At 43.3% G+C, this 22459-nt stretch overlaps 1 protein-coding gene across 1 annotated transcript in view; it reads left to right on the forward strand.

The window, feature by feature from the left end:
- The window catches only part of SLC27A2 (solute carrier family 27 member 2), a 471878-nt gene that overhangs the window by 288356 nt on the left and 161063 nt on the right, over nucleotides 1–22459 (forward strand). The window contains exon 7 of the mRNA XM_078684751.1: nucleotides 20417–20615. Coding sequence (XP_078540877.1) covers nucleotides 20417–20615 — 199 coding nt within the window. The remainder of the gene's footprint in view (nucleotides 1–20416; nucleotides 20616–22459) is intronic.

The raw sequence follows: 22459 nt of genomic DNA on the forward strand, positions 1-22459 counted from the left end.
CGACTCATCATCGTTTCTGCGTGTATGGAACTGACGCATCACCTTCCCTGCAAAACGTTTGTTGTATAGCTTTACGAATCCAAAGGTACATTGAACTCAAAGTGTCCCATTTGCCATCTTAAGAGAACTAAGCTATTTCTACCATTTTTAAAGTACAGTATTGTAGATTTTTGTCGTTTAAGGTCTTGTGTTAAATCTATATAAAGAAAACTTATATTTAATAAACAACAGGTGTGGTGTCCATCTGTACTGTTGTCACTGGGTTACTGTATGTGTTCACAAATGCTTTACACACTGCCTCTGAGATAAGCCTGTCTGCTCGTGCCAAGCTACCAAGGGGGTGAGCAGGGGTTATTTTAGGAGTGTACCCCCTTACCCTGACTAGATACAAGGGTCCCTATTTGTCAAAGGTACCTACCTCTCCCAACTAAAGACCCCCAAATCTAACAGCCGGTAATTCTTCAGATCTGTTGGGTCAGTCGTTAGTTTCTTGAGGAGGGGTTTCACCTCCGCATGCTTCAAGTCATCTGGGCAGATGCCGGATCTGAGGGAGGAGTTGATTGTCCGTCCTAGTTCGGGTGCGATGACAGCGGCAGCCCTGTGAAAGATGTGAGTGGGGCAGGAGTCCATAGGGGCTCCTGAGTGCATCTTCTTCAAGGTTGAGGTGATGTGCTTGATGGACGCGGGGGCCCAGGAGGTGATGGTCGGCTTCTCTGCGGTGGTGGGTAGAGTGGTGCAGTGTTCTGCTGGCTCGCTGAAGTTGTCTTAGAGGGCCTTGATCATCAGGTGGAAGTAGGAGCTGAGTTTGTCGCAGAGTTCCTGGGAGGGTGTGATGTCCGTGGCCTCGCAGGTGGGTTTAGCGAACTGCTGAATGACGTTGAACAGCTCCTTGACGTCGGATGCTTTGGTCTTGATTTTGTCTCTAATGAAGGATCGTTTGGTGTCCCTTATATGCTGGTGGTAATCCTTCAGGGTGCTCTTATGTTTGTTCCGTGTTTCCGTGGTCTTTTGGTTCTGCCAGGTTCTATCCAAGCGTCTGCAGGAGCGTCCTGCTTCTTGGAGGTCTGTGGTGAACCAGGCAGCCTTCAGCAGGCATTGTTTGGCGGGGTGGCGGAGAGGTGCCAGCTTGTCAGCGCAGCAGGAGATCCAGCGGGGAAATTCCCTCTCTGCGGAGTTGGTGTCAGTCGGTGGTATTAGCCCTTGATGCATTGCTCTCCTCTGACATGCTTCCCTCCCCCTATACTGAGCTCTTACAAATTGAATATTCAGGCCCTGAATATGAGTTAGGTGTAGTGGTAAGTATCGCATGAAGGGGTAAATTGTGCATGGCTTTAATGGATCGTCTGATCACAAGTTAAAAAAATGCATGCATGTGTTGCTTAGCACATCTGTAATATACGCCTGTCTGTAGTCCATGTGCACTGTTTAATGCTTGTGCTATTTACTGCATGCATTTAATAACACATGTAGTAAATAACACCCAAGTGCAAGTATGAGAGGTCATTAAAAACCAGTGGAAAACACCACCTTAAAATACCTCCAGTCAGAAATAGGTGGTAAAAATTCTTAAAAGTGAAGGGAATGGAAAAAAAGCTGTAAAACAGCACAAAAAAACCAAGGCCAACAAAATAATGCAAAAGAACACATTCCATGCACTGTTTGAGCTGAAACAATTATATTTCACACACCCTTGCACATAGGCCCAGACCTACTTAAACAGCCATGGACAGGTGAAGCTCTCGCAGGTTGATTGCAGCAGCTCACACATTTTGTAGTACACTACAATGGTTGCAGCACTGCGAGACCAATATATTATGCTATGCCAGATCCAGATTCAGCTTGGATGGGAACCAGGCCACAAATCAATGACTTCAAATGGTGCAGCAATGCAGGATAAGAGCCAGAATTGACAGATTAAGGCTGGAACCCATAATCAGGAGCCCACTTCAGATCTAGAGGATACACATGCAAGATGTGTGCAACATAATAAACATATTTTCAGCACTGCAGATACCCTTGAGTCCATCATAGAGATCAACTTCAAACCCCCCACCTGAAAATGTTAGCAGTGCTAGAATTCTTTTGCAGTAGGCAATACACAGCATACAGTATGATTAATGCATATGATTTCCCATTAAATGTTTAGCAAAATACTCTGCTAAGTGATGGATGCCTTGCGGAGAGAAAGTGAGTAGCATATACAGCTCTTCTTACACTTCCACACAGCAAATACCAGCAAGGCAAACATCTATGCTCCAGCAGGATTTCCTGGCATCCTAGCGCCAATTTACTGCACTAATGTACCCCTGGTGGACTCACATTGACAGGAACAAGTCTGCTAAAACCGTCAAATGTAGCACACTTTTTATTTGCAAATGCTGAATGATGTGGATCTGTGTAAACTGAATTGCTATGTTAGGTACTCTGGACGAAACCACATTGTCCTGATTCTGGCAAACAGCTACATTATCCACACTGTGGTGATACATCACCCTTAAACTACTGCAAAGATGAAACAACCCTTCATCATCAAGATTGCAATGCATTAACATTATTGCACTCATCCACAGAACTCTAAAACAGGCCCACTGTGTTCAATAGTATTAGTCTTATATCTATATAGGCAGCATGAACCTTTGCTTTTAAGGGAAGGATTTCAAGCTGTTTCAAACTTAAACAGAGAAATGTAAAGTAGCCTCAATCTCAGGTATTTACTTTTCTTTATTGCCTCAAGGTTTGAATCAAGATGAGATTGCTTGCAATTTAGATAAGAGTTGTAAATTAGAGCATTTTTTATAGTTTAATAGCGTGCCATGATCTTTCTTACTATAGTTATGCTTTAAAGTTCTTTTTACCAGCAGTTTCCCCTTAGTGCGATACAAACTTGAGAGAATAGTCAGATCAAAAAGAATATGTTGCTTGATCATGTCACCAATTTTATCCAGGATCAAATCAAGTTTTTTTTATTTATTTTTGTTTATTTCCTTAAAGATGACCCCTTTTATTGTAAAACTGTTGGCATTTCTACAGTCACATATATAGTTTATTGTTGAAGCATTGTGAAAACTGCCCATTGGTCTTAAGTTTAGTTCCTACCTAAGTTTACTCTTAGGAGTAGCTGGCCGTGGATGTAGTAGTTGCCTAATGTTCAACATGTAGATTTTTTCCAGATCTATTTTTTCAAATTAAATACTCGCAATGCATAAAGCAACAATAGAATGAGCTTAGTTGGTATTATCTTGATGGATTGGCTGATTGCACTTCCACCATAGAGTTTTGCAAACCTTTTCATGGCTTTAATGATTGTAATTGAATTTTGCTTTCTGGTGTTCATATGTTCTGACCAGGATAACTTTGAATCAGCAGCTACTCCTAGATAGAAGTGACTATGCTGTTGTTCCATGGTTGCGCTTTCAATATCACATGATCCTATTTGAACTCCCCCCCCCCCCCCAAATACAATAACTTGGTTTTTTGAGCAATTGACATGCAAGTTGTTTTCCCTAATTATAATCATTAAGTTTAGATAGCAGACGTTTCTACCCTTTTGAAGTTAGTGAGAAAAAGATAATATAATCTGGGTTGACCTGATGGATAATGCCTTGATTGCTGAGTTTAGGTGGAAGAACTTCTTCTCTGCCTAATGTAGCCAGTCGGCATTGTATAATGAAAACAACAAAGGAGCTAAAATGCAGTCTTGTTTAAGGCCATTCGAGGTTCGCATTTTTGGTGATAGGTCGTTTGTTGAAGTTAGTTTAATTTTTGCCCAAGTATCTTTGTGTCGTTCTACTATGAAGTGTGACAAAGATGATTTGATTCTCCAGTTTCACAGCTTGTTCCAGAGCCATTCCCTACTGATTTTATCGAAAGCAGCGTTGTAAACAATAGAGAAATCATAAAGAATGGTGTTTTTATGTGCTTCCTTTCTTTGCTATGATGGTCAGTGCTGCAATATTATCAATTCTTGAGTAGCCAACTCGGAATCCCATTTGATTGTTTGGAATTTGGTGTTTGTTGTTCAGCCAGTTAGTTAGAATGTTAAGTCAGTATTTGGCAAATATCTTACCCTCACAGTCTTACAGGCTTATGAGCTGATCTACCCGAGAATCAGACATTTGTCCTTCTTTGTAAGTAGGGAGGATAATGGGAACATTTCATGACTCTAGTATAGCCCCTGAGGAGAGCAGGTATGAAAATAGCATGAATAATTTTTATTACGTCTATTGGTAGACCATTCAGACCTGCATCTCTAGAAGGTTGAGATTTCCTAACCTGTGTTATAGTATTTCTTTTTCACAGATTAGAAGTTTTGTGTTTTCATAGTCGAGCCATGGAATAGGAGCCTTAGTAACGCTCGAGTACCGGGTTTCAATATGAGATGCCCAGATGTCAATCATCATCGTTGTCCAGGGTTCTATGTGAACCAGTTCCTTGTCCGAACAGTTTTTCCTAGGCATTTTGCTGAGTTTCCCTGATTGTATCTTTTATCCTCAATCTCATCACTAACTTGGCACTTTTGATCAAAACATTGCACTCAGAGGAACAAGGTTTTATTTTTAAATAGAACTCTTAATTCCTTGAAAATGCTTTTTTGCAATTGTGATTGAATTGTTGATTTGGTTTATTAAAAGAAGAGTCTTCCTAAACTTAACTCGAGAGGGTGGCTCTGATGAAAGATTGTTTAATACTGAAGTTAACAGTACTTCTCAGTCTAAAATTCAGTCTTTCAGTTTTAGTTCTAGTAAAGGATAACATACCCTTTTAAAGATAAAATCTACTTCTCGCAATCTTGTCGTTTAGATATCCATGTGTTCCATCTTATTTGCATTGGACCGGATTCGCAAAAGTAAACTCACACTTTTGTACAATTGTACTCTTTTTCGGTATTCCCAAACAAATGATTTGATAGTTACTTTATAGCTGAGGTAACTCTACAGACGGCGAAGAGAGCACTGCGAATGAAAAGATAGGCCAGTCCTCCGCCCGACTGTGGTGTTTACACAGTTGTACCGTTACTATTAAATGGTTTGTTTTTGAATATGAAAAATAGTATTCATAAAAAAAGGTGTAAGTTTACCTTTGTGAAGCAGGCCCTTACTGTGTTTAATGATTTGAATAAACCACTGTTTATATTCGTTTTAAGCTTGAATTGCTTCAATTGAACTGAAGTAGGATCCCATAAGGGTTATGATCACTCTCATGTTGAATGTTGAGTTTTAACGGCGTAACCCACAAAAACTACCCAACCTGGGTCAGTATTACAGTACAGTAAGATAGTGGCCACGATAGCAACTCATTTAGCAAGAAAGAAGAAATTGCATTCACCACTCACGTTTATCTTGAGATGCCTAACTCAAATCTAATTCCAAAATCAAAAGCATCAAACGCGCTTCAAAGTCAAAGCATTTGTTAATGGCAACACAGTTGCTCCAACATATAACAGTGCCGTAAATATTTACAGTGCTCTCGGTATAGGGTGAAAAAAGGAAAAGATTGGGTGGATGGTGGTGAACATGTGAGTGAAGGACAGGGAAAAGGTATTGAGATATATATACATCATTTGTACATATTATAGGACCTTTCCAGCCTAACTGTTTTGCCATTAACAAATGCTTTGACTTTGAAGCGCATTTGATGCTTTTGATTTTGAAATTAAATTTGAGCACTCTTATGTTGAGGCTGAATATAAAGATTTTTACACAAATAAAACTTAAAATAGTGAATACAGGTGTAATTTAGTGTACTATTTCCTGTTGAGTATTGAAATGTGTTATAAGCAGTTTTATTAGTTGTGAATCTTCCGTTTAATGATTGGTAACTGAGTTCATTTAATGAGGAATCTACGTCTTTATCCCGCAGTGAATCACAACGCGGTCTTTCCAACGACTGTGTTGTGATTCCGCATACCATTACTCCGCAAGTCGGAACAACGACTTGTGGAGGGGTGGGGCGCTGGATGTTGGAATAGTATAATTTACTATTCCAACTCCAGTCTGTGCGGACACTAGGGAAGGTGTTGGATTTTGAATCCAACACCTCCCCCTACTCCGCAAGTCATTGTTCCGACTTGCGGAGTAATGGTTTGCAGAATCACAACGCGGTCGTTGTATCGACCACGTTGTGCGTCGTTGTAGTGACCGCGTTGTGATTCCCTGTGGGGAATAAGTTTTGTGGTAAACGTTGTTTACCTTTAGTGAGTTATATGTATAATTAATTATTGATCAGTGCGTTATTTTGATGGTTTCAGCTACGGATGTAAGTGGAGGTTGAATGTGAAAAAATGACAGGTGAATTCTCAGACTGAACATTTTATTTAAAGGAAATAAGTATTGGTTGAAGTCACCTGTTCGTATGATTGTAATTGAGCACAGAAGTCAAGAATGTGTTCTGAGTGATCTAAGGTCGATAGATATTTGGTATTGTCTTTTAGTAATGTAGTATGCAAATATATGCTCAATATTACAGTTGTGTTATTATAGCAGCCTTCAAGAAGAGCTATCAGAAAGCAATTTGATTTCAGTCGAATCACTGAAGATTTCATTGCTAGATTATTGCTGTTAGTGTTATAAATATTGGTACAAATGGCCTGCTGATTTTTTGTGTGGCCGTAATTTCATATGTGATAAAGTTAAATAAATTGAAAAATGAATTTTTCCAGGATTCTTGAAAACTGATCCCTTGATAATTGTTTATTAATGCGAGTAAGTTACCTTTGGATGTCTTGAATTGTGATAGAATTGTTCTACATGTTCAGAATGGTTTGCGAATTTGAGGTTTATCATAAGTTTGGAGTTAATTGGAGTTACAACTCTCTAGTTTAAAAAGATTTGTTAGATGAGCTTTGGAAATTCACATAATCATGAGTAAGCTCTGGTCCATACATGTTATGGATTCTTTTTGAGGTTTGTTGCCATGGTTCAATATTTACTTGTTTGGTTTTAAGGGTATGGTGATATTTTGATTTGTTAACTAGAAAAGCTATGGTGCTCAATAGTGCAAGTTCAGTTCTCCATACCCATATTTTTAAAACTTTTGATCCAGTTTCCCACTCTCTTTGGTTGATGTCCCTCTTGTACCTCTGATTAAAGATGAATCGAGCTCTCATTAAGCAGATCAAGATTATGTTCTGTAGTTCTGGAAAACAGTTCATTATTTTGAGTCTATTATTGTGATTTAATACCTTTTGTAGCCTTTAGACTTGTATGTTGGGCATAGGTCTAGTGCTTTGATTTCATAGTTGTCAAACTGTAATATCTCTTTTAGGGCTTCAGTTCTAGTAATGCTATTCCGAGAATCAGTGGTTACTGGACCAGCATTCTGTAAAGTAGTGATTCTGGATTGTGACTGTAACTGTAAGGCTCCTTTTGTAATCCGTGTTTGACCAGCAGAAGATGACGTACTGATGTCAGCGTGGGCTGTTGTACACTTTCAATAATGTGCTGGCAGAGGGCTGACAAAGTCTGCTGGCTGGACATTTTTTGACTGATTGGACAAGTAGCTAATTAACTAAAAAGGTGAAAGCTTCAGCAGTGTTTTTTAACAAATTTGAAGTGTCTGTCAAATGGGTATACGGTATGTCAGTTGATCTGATCTGGATACATTTGGTTGAAAATTAGATTAAAGTTATTTTCCCACTATTTTGCAGTAAGTTGGAGTTGGGGAGGTACGGGTAGAATGTGTGGAAGGATTTGTCAAAACCTCCTTCAGTTCCATTACTGTAGTGATATTCTTTAGTTCTACCTAGGCTAATGATGTTGATCCGGATGATTCAGTAAGTCCTGGTGGATTAAAAATTGAATAGTTTTAAATTGGTGCATCAGGCTAAATCCATGATTTGTTTATTTTGCAGTTGACATCATTAGTTACTCAGCTCGTCATGAGCACAGGAGCACTGTACTGCATGACGAGCTGAGCTCGTCATGAGCACCGAAGGGGTTAATTGTGTTTCTTCAGTTATTGTTTAGTTATGCAAACTTGTAATCCATCTGTACTGTCTCCAGTGACTGAGATAAATTGAGGTTCAATAAAAATCAGCTTGCTCTACTAATGCTGTAATTTCTTAAGGTGGTTGATTCAATGGTTGAGGACGATTGATCAGTGATGCGTTTGTCATAGTAGTAATTTCCGGTTAGATCTTTTTGCTATTTAACTGTCCTCCATAGTATCACTATAAAGAACGTTGGTGAACATTTGGGAAAGCTGGTGCGGTTAAACTTTTAATATTTTCTAGTATGTTGGCTTGAGTATGGGTTATTTGCTTTTAGGTGTTATTTCATGGGATAAATGTAGTGAGGTCATAAGCATTGATATGGTGTGCAAATTATGGTTACCATGGCTGTGGTATTTATAGATTTTAGTCCCGTCCATGACATGTAGATTTTAGTGGTTTTTCGATTTTAATTTGGAGCTATAACTATCCTTAAACTGTTTTTTCAAATTAATTTCGATGTATGTTTGTTAGTATCATATGTTAATATATTATCACGAAAGCTAACCACAACTTCATTTTGGGCTTTGGGGTTTTCAGGGAATTTTTATGATCATTAAGCCCATGCAACATTTTCCTATGCCCAACCCACTGTGAGCAGCCAACCCTTGCTGTACATGGCATTTGGCCGTTCTTAGTCTGGGTTTTGACTGAGGTCAGGCCATGTACCCAACCCTCTGGTGGTCAGATCCCACTGCACATGGCCTTTGGCCAGACATAGTGCAGATGGACCATAGTGGCTGGCTTCAACCCTCCACAGGAGGACAACCACCTTTGCATGTACAAATCAGAAGAAGTTCGAGAATTTGGCCTGCCAAATCCACCACCTTAAATGGCTGCTACTCCTGAGATGACCACAATCTTTGTTGCTTATTTCTCTAGCATGTTTTGTATTTTCCAGGTATCTGGTTGGCGGTGACAACTGCATTGAGTCATTCACCTTTTGGGGTTAGCCCCCCTGATTGCAAATTTTTGTTTTTGTAACTATACAAATCATAAAAGTTGGAGCCAACTCATGAGTTTGAAAATGCCAGAATTTTTTTTGTTGTCCTATTTCAGCCAATCATATTTTCTAACATAATTCAGAATGTGATTAAAACGGCAGCGGGATACATTAAGTGTTAACACTTCAAAGACCGTTCAGGATTTATTTTTTAACCGCTTATATCTCAAAAACTAATCAACAGATTTACATCAAATCAAAACAGTATGCTTTCTTAGTAAAGTTCAACTTTCATGTCAATTTTGGCATAAATGTGCTCAGAGTTTGGACTATATAGCCCGTTAGCAAAATTTCCTAATGGGAGCTAAAATGGGAAATCACTTGTCATTTCACCATTAACTTTCTTCTCCATAAGCATATATTCACAACTGAGTATGTAGATTATCAAGGTTTCATGCAAATCTCACCATAGGGTTAAAAAAGTGATAGGCAAATAAAAAAAGCCTTTAAATTGAAAACGTGGTCTGAACAATAACTACACAATGGATCCCATACTGTTAAATATAGAGAACATACACAACAGGGAGCTGTGTATTATGGTGCACTATTTCCAACAAGGCTTTCAGTGACGTCATGGTTTGTAACTGCCCCGTGAACCCTGAGATGGCAATACACACCTGGTATCTATTATGTATTTGTGAAATTAAAAACCACACTGCAAAGCTTTAACATTGCTGTGATGACTAAAATTATCCAGCATGTAGGACAGAATTGTGTGCATCAAAAAAGTAGATTATAGCATGGTTTCTGGCAGAATTATTTCCATCCATTAGAGCTAAAAACATTACTTTTGGTGAAATCTGAAAATTCTGTGGAGTCCTGCTGCTCATAGCCAAAGATGGTTATCTATACGTCCTTTCCCTGACATCTGCAGACCCCTAACCCATGTGTTATTTTTATTTGTTTTGCAATACAACGATGATCGCACAGCACTGGTGCTCAAACTTCACCCCCAATATCTCCTTTCCTCGCAGAGCTGGGCAACCCTACTGCTGCATAAAGCTGTTGGTCGTGCACAGCAAAGGTTGGCTGCAGGTTCTGGCCGGGCCTTGTGCCCAACCCCCTGCAAGCAGCCACCACCCTCACCTCACTGCACACTGTATGTTGTGCAGAGCAGGGGGTTGTCCGCATGTGGCCAACCCTCTCTGCATGTGGCAAACCCCCTCACAAGGGCCTCTGGCCAGGCCCTGTGTCCAACGCTCTAACGATGCCTAACGACCGCCAAACTTCCACCCCACATTTTATTTATTTAATTGAATGTACTCCTTTCTTGAGGTGAATCTCTTCAGTCCTTCCATGTGCATGAAGAGGGCTAACCACCAGAAAATGTTGGTGATATCTGGACTGTTGATGCTCAGATATGCTCTAATTTTTCATTTGAAAGGAGATTGGCAAGCCTGATTGGCTGGCCACAACATTAACAATATGTTGTGGCTGCAATTACTGGGCTGAGGAACATGGTTCCTGCTTCTAGACAATGCACACAATCACTCCTAAGAGGGATGCGGGTGGGTTCTACAGGCCCCAAAACCATTTTCTCCGATGATGATCTTCTCAAAGAATTTATTGCAGGTGCTCCAAAAGCTAAAATGCTCGCACATTTTCTATAAATTTACACCATCATCCTCCGCAATTTGATAACAAAGTAGAATATTCTGAGTAAAGCATGACCTTCGAACACAAGCATCAGGCTATTAGTTGATTCCACTAATGACAAACTAGAATGCTTATATACTGTATTTATGACAGAACTGTGGCACAACTGAAGCCAAGCGGTAAAAGTTGGTCTTGCTGAAGGGTTATCCTCAAACATTTTGCCTTCACACCTCCTGTTTTTGCTGTGCATTTCATCACTACACACCAGCGCTAAAGTGTTTGTGCTTTCTCCTTAAAACTTTGTAGAATTATCTTATACCCAACCAGCACATTTAATTTACTTGTAAGTCCTTAGTAAAGTATTACTTCATGTACCTAAGGACTGTGAATTAGATGCTACTAGTGAACCCGCAGCAGTCATTGAGCCACCCTCCTGCAGCTCTTTAAACCTGTCTCAAGCCTTCCATTGCAACCTGTGTGCGGTTTAAACTGCCATTTCAACCTGGCAAAATAAACCTTTTACCAACCCCAAACCTTCCCTTGTAATATATATGTCACTCCTAGGGTAGGCCCGCAACATCCCAGAGGGAAGGATGAATGCATTTAAAAAGTTGAAGACGTATATTTAGGTTTTACACGTCCTGGTAGTGAAAAAGTTTTACCGTTATTTTTTACCACTGCAAGGCAAACTTTTCCCACAGGATAACATTGGAGTTATCGTCTCACATGTATTTAGCTGTAGCTTCCAGATGGGAACAGGTCACCAATTCATGTTTGATGTCTTTCCTCTCATTTGGTAAAGTCCAGTATTAAATTACAATTTTGAAAATTCAACGTTAAGAGAGCTTTATCTAGCTTTCGCTTTGATGCTATTTTCTACTTGAACAGACTCAGACCAATCACTGACTACATTGGTCTTTAGTATTTATTTATCCATCATTCTATACTTTTTAAAACCATTTAGTTTTTATCTTTTGTGCCAGAAACAGGGAAAACACTTTGTTTTTACAATATACATATAATCAAACTTAAACCATAATTAAACGCAAAAAATATAACAGACATTACAAATACAAAATGAATTGGTGAAACATAGATTACAATATTAAACCAGTCATGAACTTCTCAAATTCTGCAACAATAATCATGATTTGTTTTTCAATTAATAAATCCCTTTCAAAGTTGCTGCCACTGGGAACAAATAATAAGGCTCCTAAGGTTTAGGAATTTTTTAATCATTCCTTTAGAGCGGGTCCTAATCTCATGCGTATTTTTCCCAAATGGTAAGTGATTCTGATGCATTTTAAGCTCTAATATTATTCTTGGGGTTCTCCTCAGGGCTATGACAGGGTATGATCTGCTAAGTCTTTTGTCTTTGTGATTGCTTGCAGTACGCAATGGCTTAGGTGCTACGCTCATATATTCCTTCCCAATATTATACGTGTCTTTTCGACCATCCTGTTTTCCACACGTTTGGAGACAACATGATTTAAAGGATGCCTTGTCCTGTTCAATGGACGCAAGCTTTTAGTCAAGATCCAGTAAACACAATTCTGTTTTAGTTTTTGCCGTGGTTCTGCCTTCCGCGTTCTTTGCGCGTTATCTTCAGTTGATTCTATTATCCCTATCAGCCACATGTTTATTTTTTTTTACATACCACGTATGCACTGTTTATTCACTATATATCACACTCACTGTGCCGACACCCTTTAGGAGCACCTTGTTTCTAAGAAAATATACATGTAACATTATACTGCTGAAATTCATTGAGTATATTTAACAATGGTAATGTGTAAATAAATATACTCAATGAAGAACTGAAACTCATCCATAATTTCTTGTCCAGCCCAGGCCAAGGTAGGTTCAGCCTGCTAATCCCTTCCCACAATCTCGATACACTGCTGCTCACAACAAGGGGGCTGGGTAGGTTTACCTAGGTGATGTCTGCCTCTGTAAACCCTTTTGGCTTACCCAGGACCAGGGGTCTTTCAAAACGATCCTAGCCTAAGGAATGGGAGCCAGTAAACAGCCCCCCTCATTGCTCCCTCCTTCTATTTGTCAAACAGCCTCCTTTTCCTTGCTCACTCGCAATCCCTCTGGGATTATGTAGTCACGTTTTGTTTAGAGCTCCTCACCCCCACCTAACCCCAGCATTGACCAAGGGCCAGGGATCAAACCTGTGCTAACAATCTCTCCACTGCTTTCAACAGAAGGGCTGCTGTTGCTCAGGAGCATGAAAGTGAAGCTGATACTGCAGAAGGCTGACAAACAGGGGCAGGAGGAGGGAGAGGACACGAGCAGGTGAATTATACTTTTAACTGGCTAGTTGCCGGGCAAGAGCCAGCATTAAAAGATGGGTCTTCATTAATGTTATATCCCATCTACAGCTTGTCGGAGATTGGTCGCGTCCCACTAACGTGACTCCTGAGGCTTACCGGGTGGGCGTGGCAGTGCAGGAGAGCGGAGACGCTGCCGGCGGCGGGAGCTCGGTGTGTGGAGGGTCGCTCTGTGAGCGGGGAGCCGCGGGCCGCGGGCTCGGCAAAGGCACAGTGAGGCGATGGTCGCCTGCAGCCGTTGGGAGGACGACGAGACCGAAAGTGACTCATGGTAAGGCAGTATTCGGCAGCATTGGCGCACGCAAGTGACACAGACATTGACAGGGACTGACCGAGAACAATTTGAGATCAAATCTCCCGCTCCATTACCATCGCTTACCCTCGGTGAGCGGGCGGTTTCTTCTCTGGTCCCCCCTGCTTCTCCCTGATGCGCTGCTTGCCTGGAGTCTGCTAGGCTTTTGTGCATAACGCACTTAGAGCCCCTGAGTCCTTGAGTCTCTCTGAGTTCTCCCCTGCCGGCCACCCCCCTTGCGGCCTGTGGTGCTCCAGTTGCTCCTGCTGCTCTCGTGGGCGCCTCTGCCTCCTGGCACTCATCCGCCTCAGCTATCCCTCACTCACTGCTCGCCACTCGACCGGTTTCGGGAGCCCACCAGCTCTGGGGCTGCTCCCCTTGCTCCCCATCCAGCGCCAGCCGGGTCTTGACTAACCACCCAGGACCTGTCGGTTCCACCCCACCCTTAGGCCCTGCCTGCACGTCCCTCCCAGAGTCGTGCAGCACGTAGCTCTAGTTGCTTGTAGACTCCAACGGGGCAGAGAGGTGAGGTGGGGTGGTGTCGGCAGGCTGGGGTAGGGTTGGGTGATTCCTGCTGGAGGGATGTGGTGAGCAGGGGGGTGCCAAACACCAACACAGCCGCTCAACGCCTAACGCCTGACGCTCAATGCTTAACTTGCATATAATCCCAGAAGCCAGAAGTCAAAAGCCAGAAGCCAGAACTTCTGCAATAACTGCTGCAGTAACAAAGCCGCAATAAAGTGCCACTGGTGTTGGGCCTGAGAGCAACCAGAAGAGCCTAAGCCCAAGCCTTTGGGAAAGAATGAGATCAGGAAAGGAGAGAAAGTACACAGCGCCAAAAAGAAGGAAAGCTATACAAGCTATACAATCCGACGCCGCAGAGGTCTCGGCTAACGCCAGCCACATTTTAAAAACACAGAAACCGCTAAGCATACGGGACTTCTTCAAAAAAACGTCATCTAAGTCTGCGGAATCGCCTCAACCAAGAGCGCAGTTTTCGGAGGCATCAACCACTACTCCTCTGGCGCAACCAGGCTCGACTAGCTCGGCCCAATTTGGGTTGCTTAACTTGACCCTGGTGCAGCATTGGGCACCTGAAATCGCGAGGGCAACCGAGCCATCAGAGGTTTACATTTTTGGGTCCTCCTGTAACGACCAAAACAGCAAAAACATTCAACTTGACCACCTTCCATCGGACAAGTTTTCACTGTCTCCAGCAGAGAACCGCTTGCCCTCTCAAGCGCCACAAACCCAGCCGGAGAACACTATGTGCCCAACTGAGGCCCAAGTAATGCCGCCTCAACCCACTGCAACTATTGCAGCGGTCACGACCATACCTTCTGCGGCCCCCCTTCATCAAACAACGATGGCACAAATTCACAGGCAAGCCAGCCCCGAGCACTCCAACAGCAGTCAACAATCTTCGACCCCACAAACAACAGTCCCCATAACAGCACCACTAGCTTTGAGCCCCCCGTACATGATGTTCTCGCCACCTGGACACACTAAGGACATACAGCAAAGCCAGCCAGCATTGCCCGCCCAGAACGATCAGTTTATGACGGACCTGTCCCTTTTTTTTAAGACGTCTGAGAATTCACCCAGGTCCAGCCCGATCCCAAATGAAAAACAAAACACTGAAGATAACACCGGGACCAGTGCTTGGCCACAACTTTTACAAACCCTGCAGCAAACAGTTAACGCACTCAACTACCATTCATTAAAACTAGAGGTGCAGGTCGACCTATTAAACACCTTGGCCCTATTTACGTCTGGGATCGATAGTAAACTAGATAATCTCAACTCTTTAATTTTACGGGCACAAGCCTCTACGAAGCTCACCGAATCAACCTGCTGTTGTTCCCCAATCATAGATTCTCTTTCTCTACTCCCAGAATGCTTAACCACAGTCATAAGGGAAGTAAAGTTGCTGAGAGGAGGAAACGTTTTTACCAAACCACCATCCCCCTCACAGCAAGAATATTTCAAACCCATTGAACCTTCTGCTAAGCAGAACACAAACTTAAAAGAAGGTGAGGCTCTAAACACAGGAACAATCATTGGCCAAATGAAACTGAACGGTCATACTCAGAGCGCCCAGTTAAAATTAAACCCGACGGCTGAAAACGGCCCCCTCACGCCACCAACTGGACCCACTACCGGGCAAGATCATCCCGAGCCTGTGCAAACAAACAGCTCCATTTCTCAAAGTGACTTAACAGTGGCGGCCAACCCAGGGCCAGTTTTACCATGTAGCAAAAGAGAGCGTACACGCCAGCGCAAAGCCAGAAATAAACTAAGGGCAAACCCCACCATGGCCCACCAGGAACTCTTCCCTATTTTTTAGAAAGCTGAAAATAAAAAATCCCCCGTCAAAATCAGTGCTGCAGAGCAAAGAACCACTCTCAATGGAGTCACTCCGGAAAAATCCATCCAAGAATCTGCAAGCAGCCCAAAGGCCCGAAGCAAACAAATAATGGCCCCAGAAACAATCGTGGGCAGGGATCACACAGAAATCACAAGGGTGAGCTCAGCCACGGCAAGTGCAACAGGGCCCAAGTTGACACCAGAGATGACACCAGAAAACCCCAGACCATCGATGGTTCTCACTTCTCCGGGAAAAGAAAACGCAAAGCCAAGAACCAACTACTCCAAAACCATCTGCAACGATCCTAAAGTTGCGACCAGTCAAAATTCACATTTGACGGTGGCCCCACAACGACTGTCACAACAGTTATATGAAATCAAACAAGACAGGACAGTGGAAAATTTCAAGATTAAACCTACAGCTGTCCCGGAGTCAATCAATAACGATCCACCTTGCCTTCAGATTCTACTGGCCCCCGAATACAAATCAAAAGGCCGGCACGACATTCTCAACAGATCTAATCTGCTAACATTATCAGAAGGAATCCCGGGTCTAGCTGGACTGGCCACAAACAATATTGAATCCATCGAATTCCTCTCCCCCCGAGGAAATCAACCTTCTGAGGTCACTGTGGTGACTTTTTTATCGGCTAACTGGGTAGGAGCTTTTCTTGAAGAGAAGCCGACGCTGCGAAACTGGGGAATCAGAGTGTACCCTTATTCCACCCCCGGGTATCCCACCTCCCTGTTAACAAAGCCGACTTCACCCAGCTACCTGTCAACATCCAAAACAACAGGAGGCGCGAGACCCTACTCGGTCTTAAAAAATGCTTCAGGGGCCGACGTCAAACCAAAAGGGCCCGAAAAAGTCGGGGTCAAAGAAGAATCCAATTATAGCTGGGGGTGGCTGCCAGGAATCCTGTCATCAAAATACTCAAACTGACCGCCAGCGGGGGAAATACTTGCAGAAACACACAATTCCTCTAGAAAACCCCTCTCAGCGGCGGATACATGGCACAAAAGACACACCATGCAGGGACAGTCTCCATTCTTACTGTGCTCATGGAATATCAGTGGACTTCATCAAAAAACCTCAAACGAAGACATTATGGCTTTCCTGTGCAAACATACAGTAATCGCCCTACAGGAAACTTGGGCGACAGAGGGCTGTCCCGTAGAAGGATACATCGAGTTTTGGAAGCCAGCTCTCAGGGACAACCAATTTGGCCACCCCAAAGGCGGTTTGTCCACATACATCACAAATAATCTAAAAGGTGCTCTCAACCAATTCCCCCTCAAAGAAGACTGGTTACTTGGGGTCAGAATCAATCCCTGCGGGAGGCAGCGCCCAATCCTCCTCGTCAATGTGTACATTAATCCCAGCACCCGTTCAAAAAAAGACCACCTGGCCCGACTGTGCGAAATCATGAACGACATCGCTACCGAACATCCCAACTCGGACCGCATCATTACGGGAGACTTCAACACAAACCTTTTTCAGGGGATTGCAGCAGACACGGAAGGGCCGGACATGACTAATATCATCGAGGCCTTGATTCAATCCAAACCTCAGAAGCAACCCCCAAACATATTAGGTGATCTCTTTGTGACGAGATTCTATAACGCAGGCTACCTGGTAGTGAATGGAAGGACAACGAGCGACTCACCCCCAAACTGGACCTGGTCGAATGGAAGAAAAAAATCTTATTTAGATTTCACTATCTGCAATTCAGAACTACTGTTTAAACTGAACTGTTTTTGCAACCACCCACGGTCCGAAAGCGACCACAGGCCCCAGGTCATCACTCTCACTACAAACCCGGAACTCCATAATGCGGCTCCCATAACCCACAAGGAAATCCACACCGAAAACCTCAAGCGCCTGAAATGGAATGAAACCAATAGTCAGAGTGTTTTAAAAGCAAGCAAGGACTACATAACAGGCAGTCTTGAAAAAGAAGCTAACCCGATATGGAAATGGTCGCAGTTGTGCCTCCACCTGATTAACTCATATCCTGCGACTGCACAGAGCTCAAACCACTCGCCCCCAGTAGGGGCCGCAACCTCAGCCGCCATTAAACCACTAAAGAGAGCAAGGAACACCGCACTGAGGTTGATTTTAAAATTCCCGCGGCTTCCTTGCTACATATCATCACGCCCAAAAAGCATTCAGGAGGACAGTTTCCCAAGAGAAACAGGCTCAGGAAAACCAATACTGGGTAAAATTGGTGTGGGAAAGCAAGCAAAAAAACACTTTGAAATTCTGCTCTCTTGTTAACCGCACCACCCTAAACTTAACAAACCTTGGCTCTGCAAACATCCAGGAAGCAGAATGGGTAACATATTTAACAGATCACTTCCAGGCACAAGATAACCACGACAGCTCTAGACCACCTAGGGGATGCGGGACCGCAGACAACGAATCACTAAATATCTCCTTGGATACAAACGGGGGACTTACCCCTGCATATGCACTAACCGAGGAACGAGTCGCCAAAGCAGTAACAAAAGGGAGACAAGATGGAGCACCAGGCCCGAATGGCCTGCCACAAAGGTTATTCAAATCGGACATCCCTTTTTGGTCCACGGTGTTATTAAACCTTTTTAACTACACCCTGCGAACACTGACAATCCCGGACTCATGGCGGGGCGCAATAATTCATCCCATCCACAAATCTGGATCACGAGCGACGCCCAACAACTACAGATTAATCGCCCTACTGGACATAGAGGCAAAACATTTTGCAGGACTCATTTTGGAGGATCTAAGGCAATGGGCAAAGGACCACGATCTGATTCCTCTAAACCAGACAGGGTTTGTTGCCAATTCAGGAACTATGACAAATTTACTGGCAGTTTCCATTATAATCGACAAAGCTTTATCAACAAGCAGGATGGTTTTCTGCTGCTTTGTCGACTTTAAAGCAGCATTCGATAGAGTGCCCAGGGCGGCCCTCTGGAAAAAACGGACTCAGTGGGGCATTCCAAATAAAATACTGAACCCAATTATTAAACTCTACTCTGATACATGGGTTCGAGTGAAGCTAGGGTCCGGCTCGCATCTCTCGCGAAAAATCATGACCTCACGAGGTGTCAAGCAGGGATGCGTGCTGGCCCCTCTTCTCTTTAACCTATTCATAGCCGACCTGTCAAGCACTCTAGACAAGGTAAATAGCCATCCACCCAAAATAGGAGGTGCGGCACTATGTAACCTTTTATACGCCGACAACTTGGCCTTGTTTAGCCTCACTAGAGTAGGGTTACAAAGGCTCCTTGCTGCCCTATCGCAATACACGTCTGACAATCAGCTAGAAATTGACATGGAGAAAACCCTGATAGTCCCATTTGGCAAGAATCATTACAGTGGCGGTGGTTGGTCAATTAACAAAACAAGCCTTTCGATTGGCCAATCATACAAATACTTAGGCGTCCATCTGGACGCAAGGGGCAGCTTCTCAAAGCAAAGCAGCGTGATTGCAGCTAAAACAACGGCCTTAGTGGTATCCTTAGCCAAGCTATCGAAGCAACTCTCAGGCCCAACCTTCGCCCCTTTACTAGAAGTCCTTAGAGCTAAAATTGGGCCAACACTATCTTACGGCATAGAGATTTTCAAAGGCAAAATGAACACTGCCCTCAACAAACATACAACTAAAATCTATAGAAAAGTACTACATCTACCGAGCATTGCTTCCCCGCCACAGATTAGGTTAGAGCTGGGATTAACCAACTATGAAGCCTCTAACGTTGGCACTTACCTTAAGCTATGTCATAAAATAAGACAGGCTGAACCAGGCACACTAGAATTTCTAACATGGAAAGAAATCAACGAGTCTAATCCAGGGGGAACATTCGGGCGCCTTCTGAACGATTATATCCATCAAATGTCAGCTGCCCACCTTTGGGCTCTTAACCCCAGTCAGACTGTTTTTAGAAACATAATCAAAAAATGTGTAAGACTGAAATCTCTGGCTTCAGACAAAGCCCTTGTCACGAAACGCAGTAATTCCTGGGCGGTAGTTAACTCCTACAAACGATTGACCCCTGCCGCCTACCTGGCCACGACATTTTCGCTTTATCTAAAACGCGGTCTGATTGCCCTAAGACTGGGAGATTGGCGCTTTCTCCAAAATCTACCCAACTGGCGTCGTAAGAAGGAAGACACAATATGCAGAGGATGCAGGTCAGCAACAGAAACAATCTTGCATGTGCTCTGCATCTGCCCCTCATTTAATTTCCAGCGCAGAAGCCTGCTCAAGCCAGAATGGAACAGGCTGGGTATTCGGACCTGCAGGCATGCCATTATCGCTGCTCTGTCCCCAGATAATACTGTTTTAAACATAAACCTGTCAAAATTCATTCAACACGCTTATCGCAACCTGGATAAAATGGACATTGCTGAGCCCACATAGCTGATTGACAAGATTGAACATGTATTTTAATAGAACCTGTGATAATGGGGAGAGTTAATTTACAAATTGAAAGGTTTTAATTAGCACGCTTATGGCCACATTTTATTCTTTTATCATCTTTTATTCATAAAATTGTACACAATGTGTTTTGTGCAATCTTTTAAAGATATGTTTTTTACATCTAAATAAATAATTACTATCTAAGATGGGTCTTCAGCCCTCGTTGAAAGAAGTCCTCTCCTACCCTGGAACAGAGAGGCATAGATTTAATTAAGTCACTTGTATTACTTTTGTGTTGCAGCATGATTTAGAGAAAACACATTTCATTGTTCATTATCCTTTGAACTGGCTGTACAGCTGAACATCTGTTAATAATCCTTCTTTATTGAACTACCGCTGTTAATATCAATTTTATTTTTGTCATAGGTGAGCCAGGACTGTTGGTTGCCAAAATATCTTCGGTATCTCCATTCACTGGCTATGCCGGCGACCAGGCGCAGACAGAAAAGAAAAGACTCCGTGATGTCTTCAGAAAAGGAGATTTGTATTTCAACAGTGGGGATCTTCTGGTGATTGACCACAACAACTTTGCCTACTTCCATGACCGAGTTGGAGACACTTTCCGGTACGTAGAAAAAGATTTCAATGTCTTTATGCTGCTCTCTGCTATAGCGTTTCTCTATTATGAGTGGGAGTTTGAGCATTTCCTTGTGTTTCAGTACCAGTTTGTTAAATATGAGTTCTTACGTAGCAGTGTATCTGTTTGCTGCTATCTTACACGAATATGGTCTGCTTGGTGAGTTGATATGCCATGTTAAGGGAGTTATTGAATGCATTCCAGTTATTCGGAAGATATACTCGAATAAAGGTTTCACTGAATGGTTCACATACTATTTGCTTGAAATCATAGCCTGAACAACGAATTTTATAAACAAAAGAATAGATTGCTAGAAATGGAGGTTTATTATCCGGTATTTCGTACACCAGAGTTGAATGAAAAACATAGCAAAGTTGAAAGTATAATATATAAAACAGAAATGTTATGTTATGTTATACATATTTTTATAGCGCACAGCTGCCCCAGCAAAGGGGCGTCCCGGCGCTTTTGAACAGGCAAACGAACACATAACACCACACAAACTGCAGGACCAAAGCAAGAAAGGGAAAGGAACTAAGAAACACTAGGGAACAAGTAAGTTTTAATGGCCCTCCTGAATAGAAGCAGGTTGTCAAGTGCACGGATGCGGAGCGGAAGAGAGTTCCAGAGTTTAGCAGCCATAACCCGGAAGGACCGCCCTCCAGCTCTACACAGCTTAATCCGAGGCACTACCACCAGATTTTGACAGGCAGATCTCAGGGAGCGAGAAGGAACATAGGGAATAAGAAGATTCTCAAGAATCTGAGGAGAGGACAGCTTGAGGATCTTAAAGGAAAGACAGAGAATTTTAAAGTCAATCCTCTGCGCCATCGGCATCCAGTGAAGAGACCGAATAGTTGCACTCACAGAGCAAAACCTCGGTAACCCCACCAGGGCTCTGGCCGCAGCATTCTGAACGCGCTGCATCCGGGCGATTTCCGCCTGGTTCGCCCCTAACAGAAGCGAACTGGCGTATTCGAGCCGAGATATAATAGTGGCCTGGATGATCAGCTGCCTAGTAGGGGCATCAAAGAACTTCAAAATGGGTCTCAGTCCTCGAAGGATCCCGAAGCAAGTAGCTGCAACTTTTTTGTATGGGCACAGAAACTAAGGGCAGAGTCTAACCAAACCCCTACGTTTTTTACCTCCGATACCGGAGTAGGCGTAACACCTAACTCTGGAGGCCACCACTCATCACTCCACATGTTACTATGCTTACCAACAACCAGTATCTCAGTCTTCTTAGCATTCAGCTGAAGACAGTTGGCTGTCATCCAGCCGGTCACCGCCAGGAGACCCGCTCTGAACCTGGGGTCATCACGGTCGGACTTCCCACTCAAAACAACCGCCAGCTGCGTGTTGTCAGCATAGGAGACGATGGTCATATTCCACTGCATGGCGACCGCAGCCAGCGGGTGTACATAAAGATTGAATAATGTGGGACTTAATGCAGACCCCTCAGGCACTCCCAGTTCTAACGGATAGAATTTGGACTCAAAAGGCGGAGTGGCGACCCGGAATGCACGATCACTCAAGAAAGACTGGAACCACTTTAGTGCCATGCCAGAGACACCAGCTTCTCTTAGACGTTGCACCAGTATCGAATGCGAGACCGTGTTGAACGCGGCACTGAGGTCGAGTAACACCAGTGCCGCTGTATGACCAGAATCGAGCACGACCCGCAGGTGTTCCGTCATTGAGAGAAGGGCAGTCTCAGTACTATGGCCGGCACGAAAGCCATTCTGTGAAGGGTCTAGAATGTTAGCCCTTTGGAGATGCTCGGAGAGGAGAACATTAACATGAGCCTCGGCTATTTTCGCAGCCCAAGGAAG

Source organism: Lissotriton helveticus, chromosome 3_2 (genome assembly GCF_964261635.1).
Source record: "Lissotriton helveticus chromosome 3_2, aLisHel1.1, whole genome shotgun sequence".
NCBI classification, from domain to species: Eukaryota; Metazoa; Chordata; class Amphibia; order Caudata; family Salamandridae; genus Lissotriton; species Lissotriton helveticus.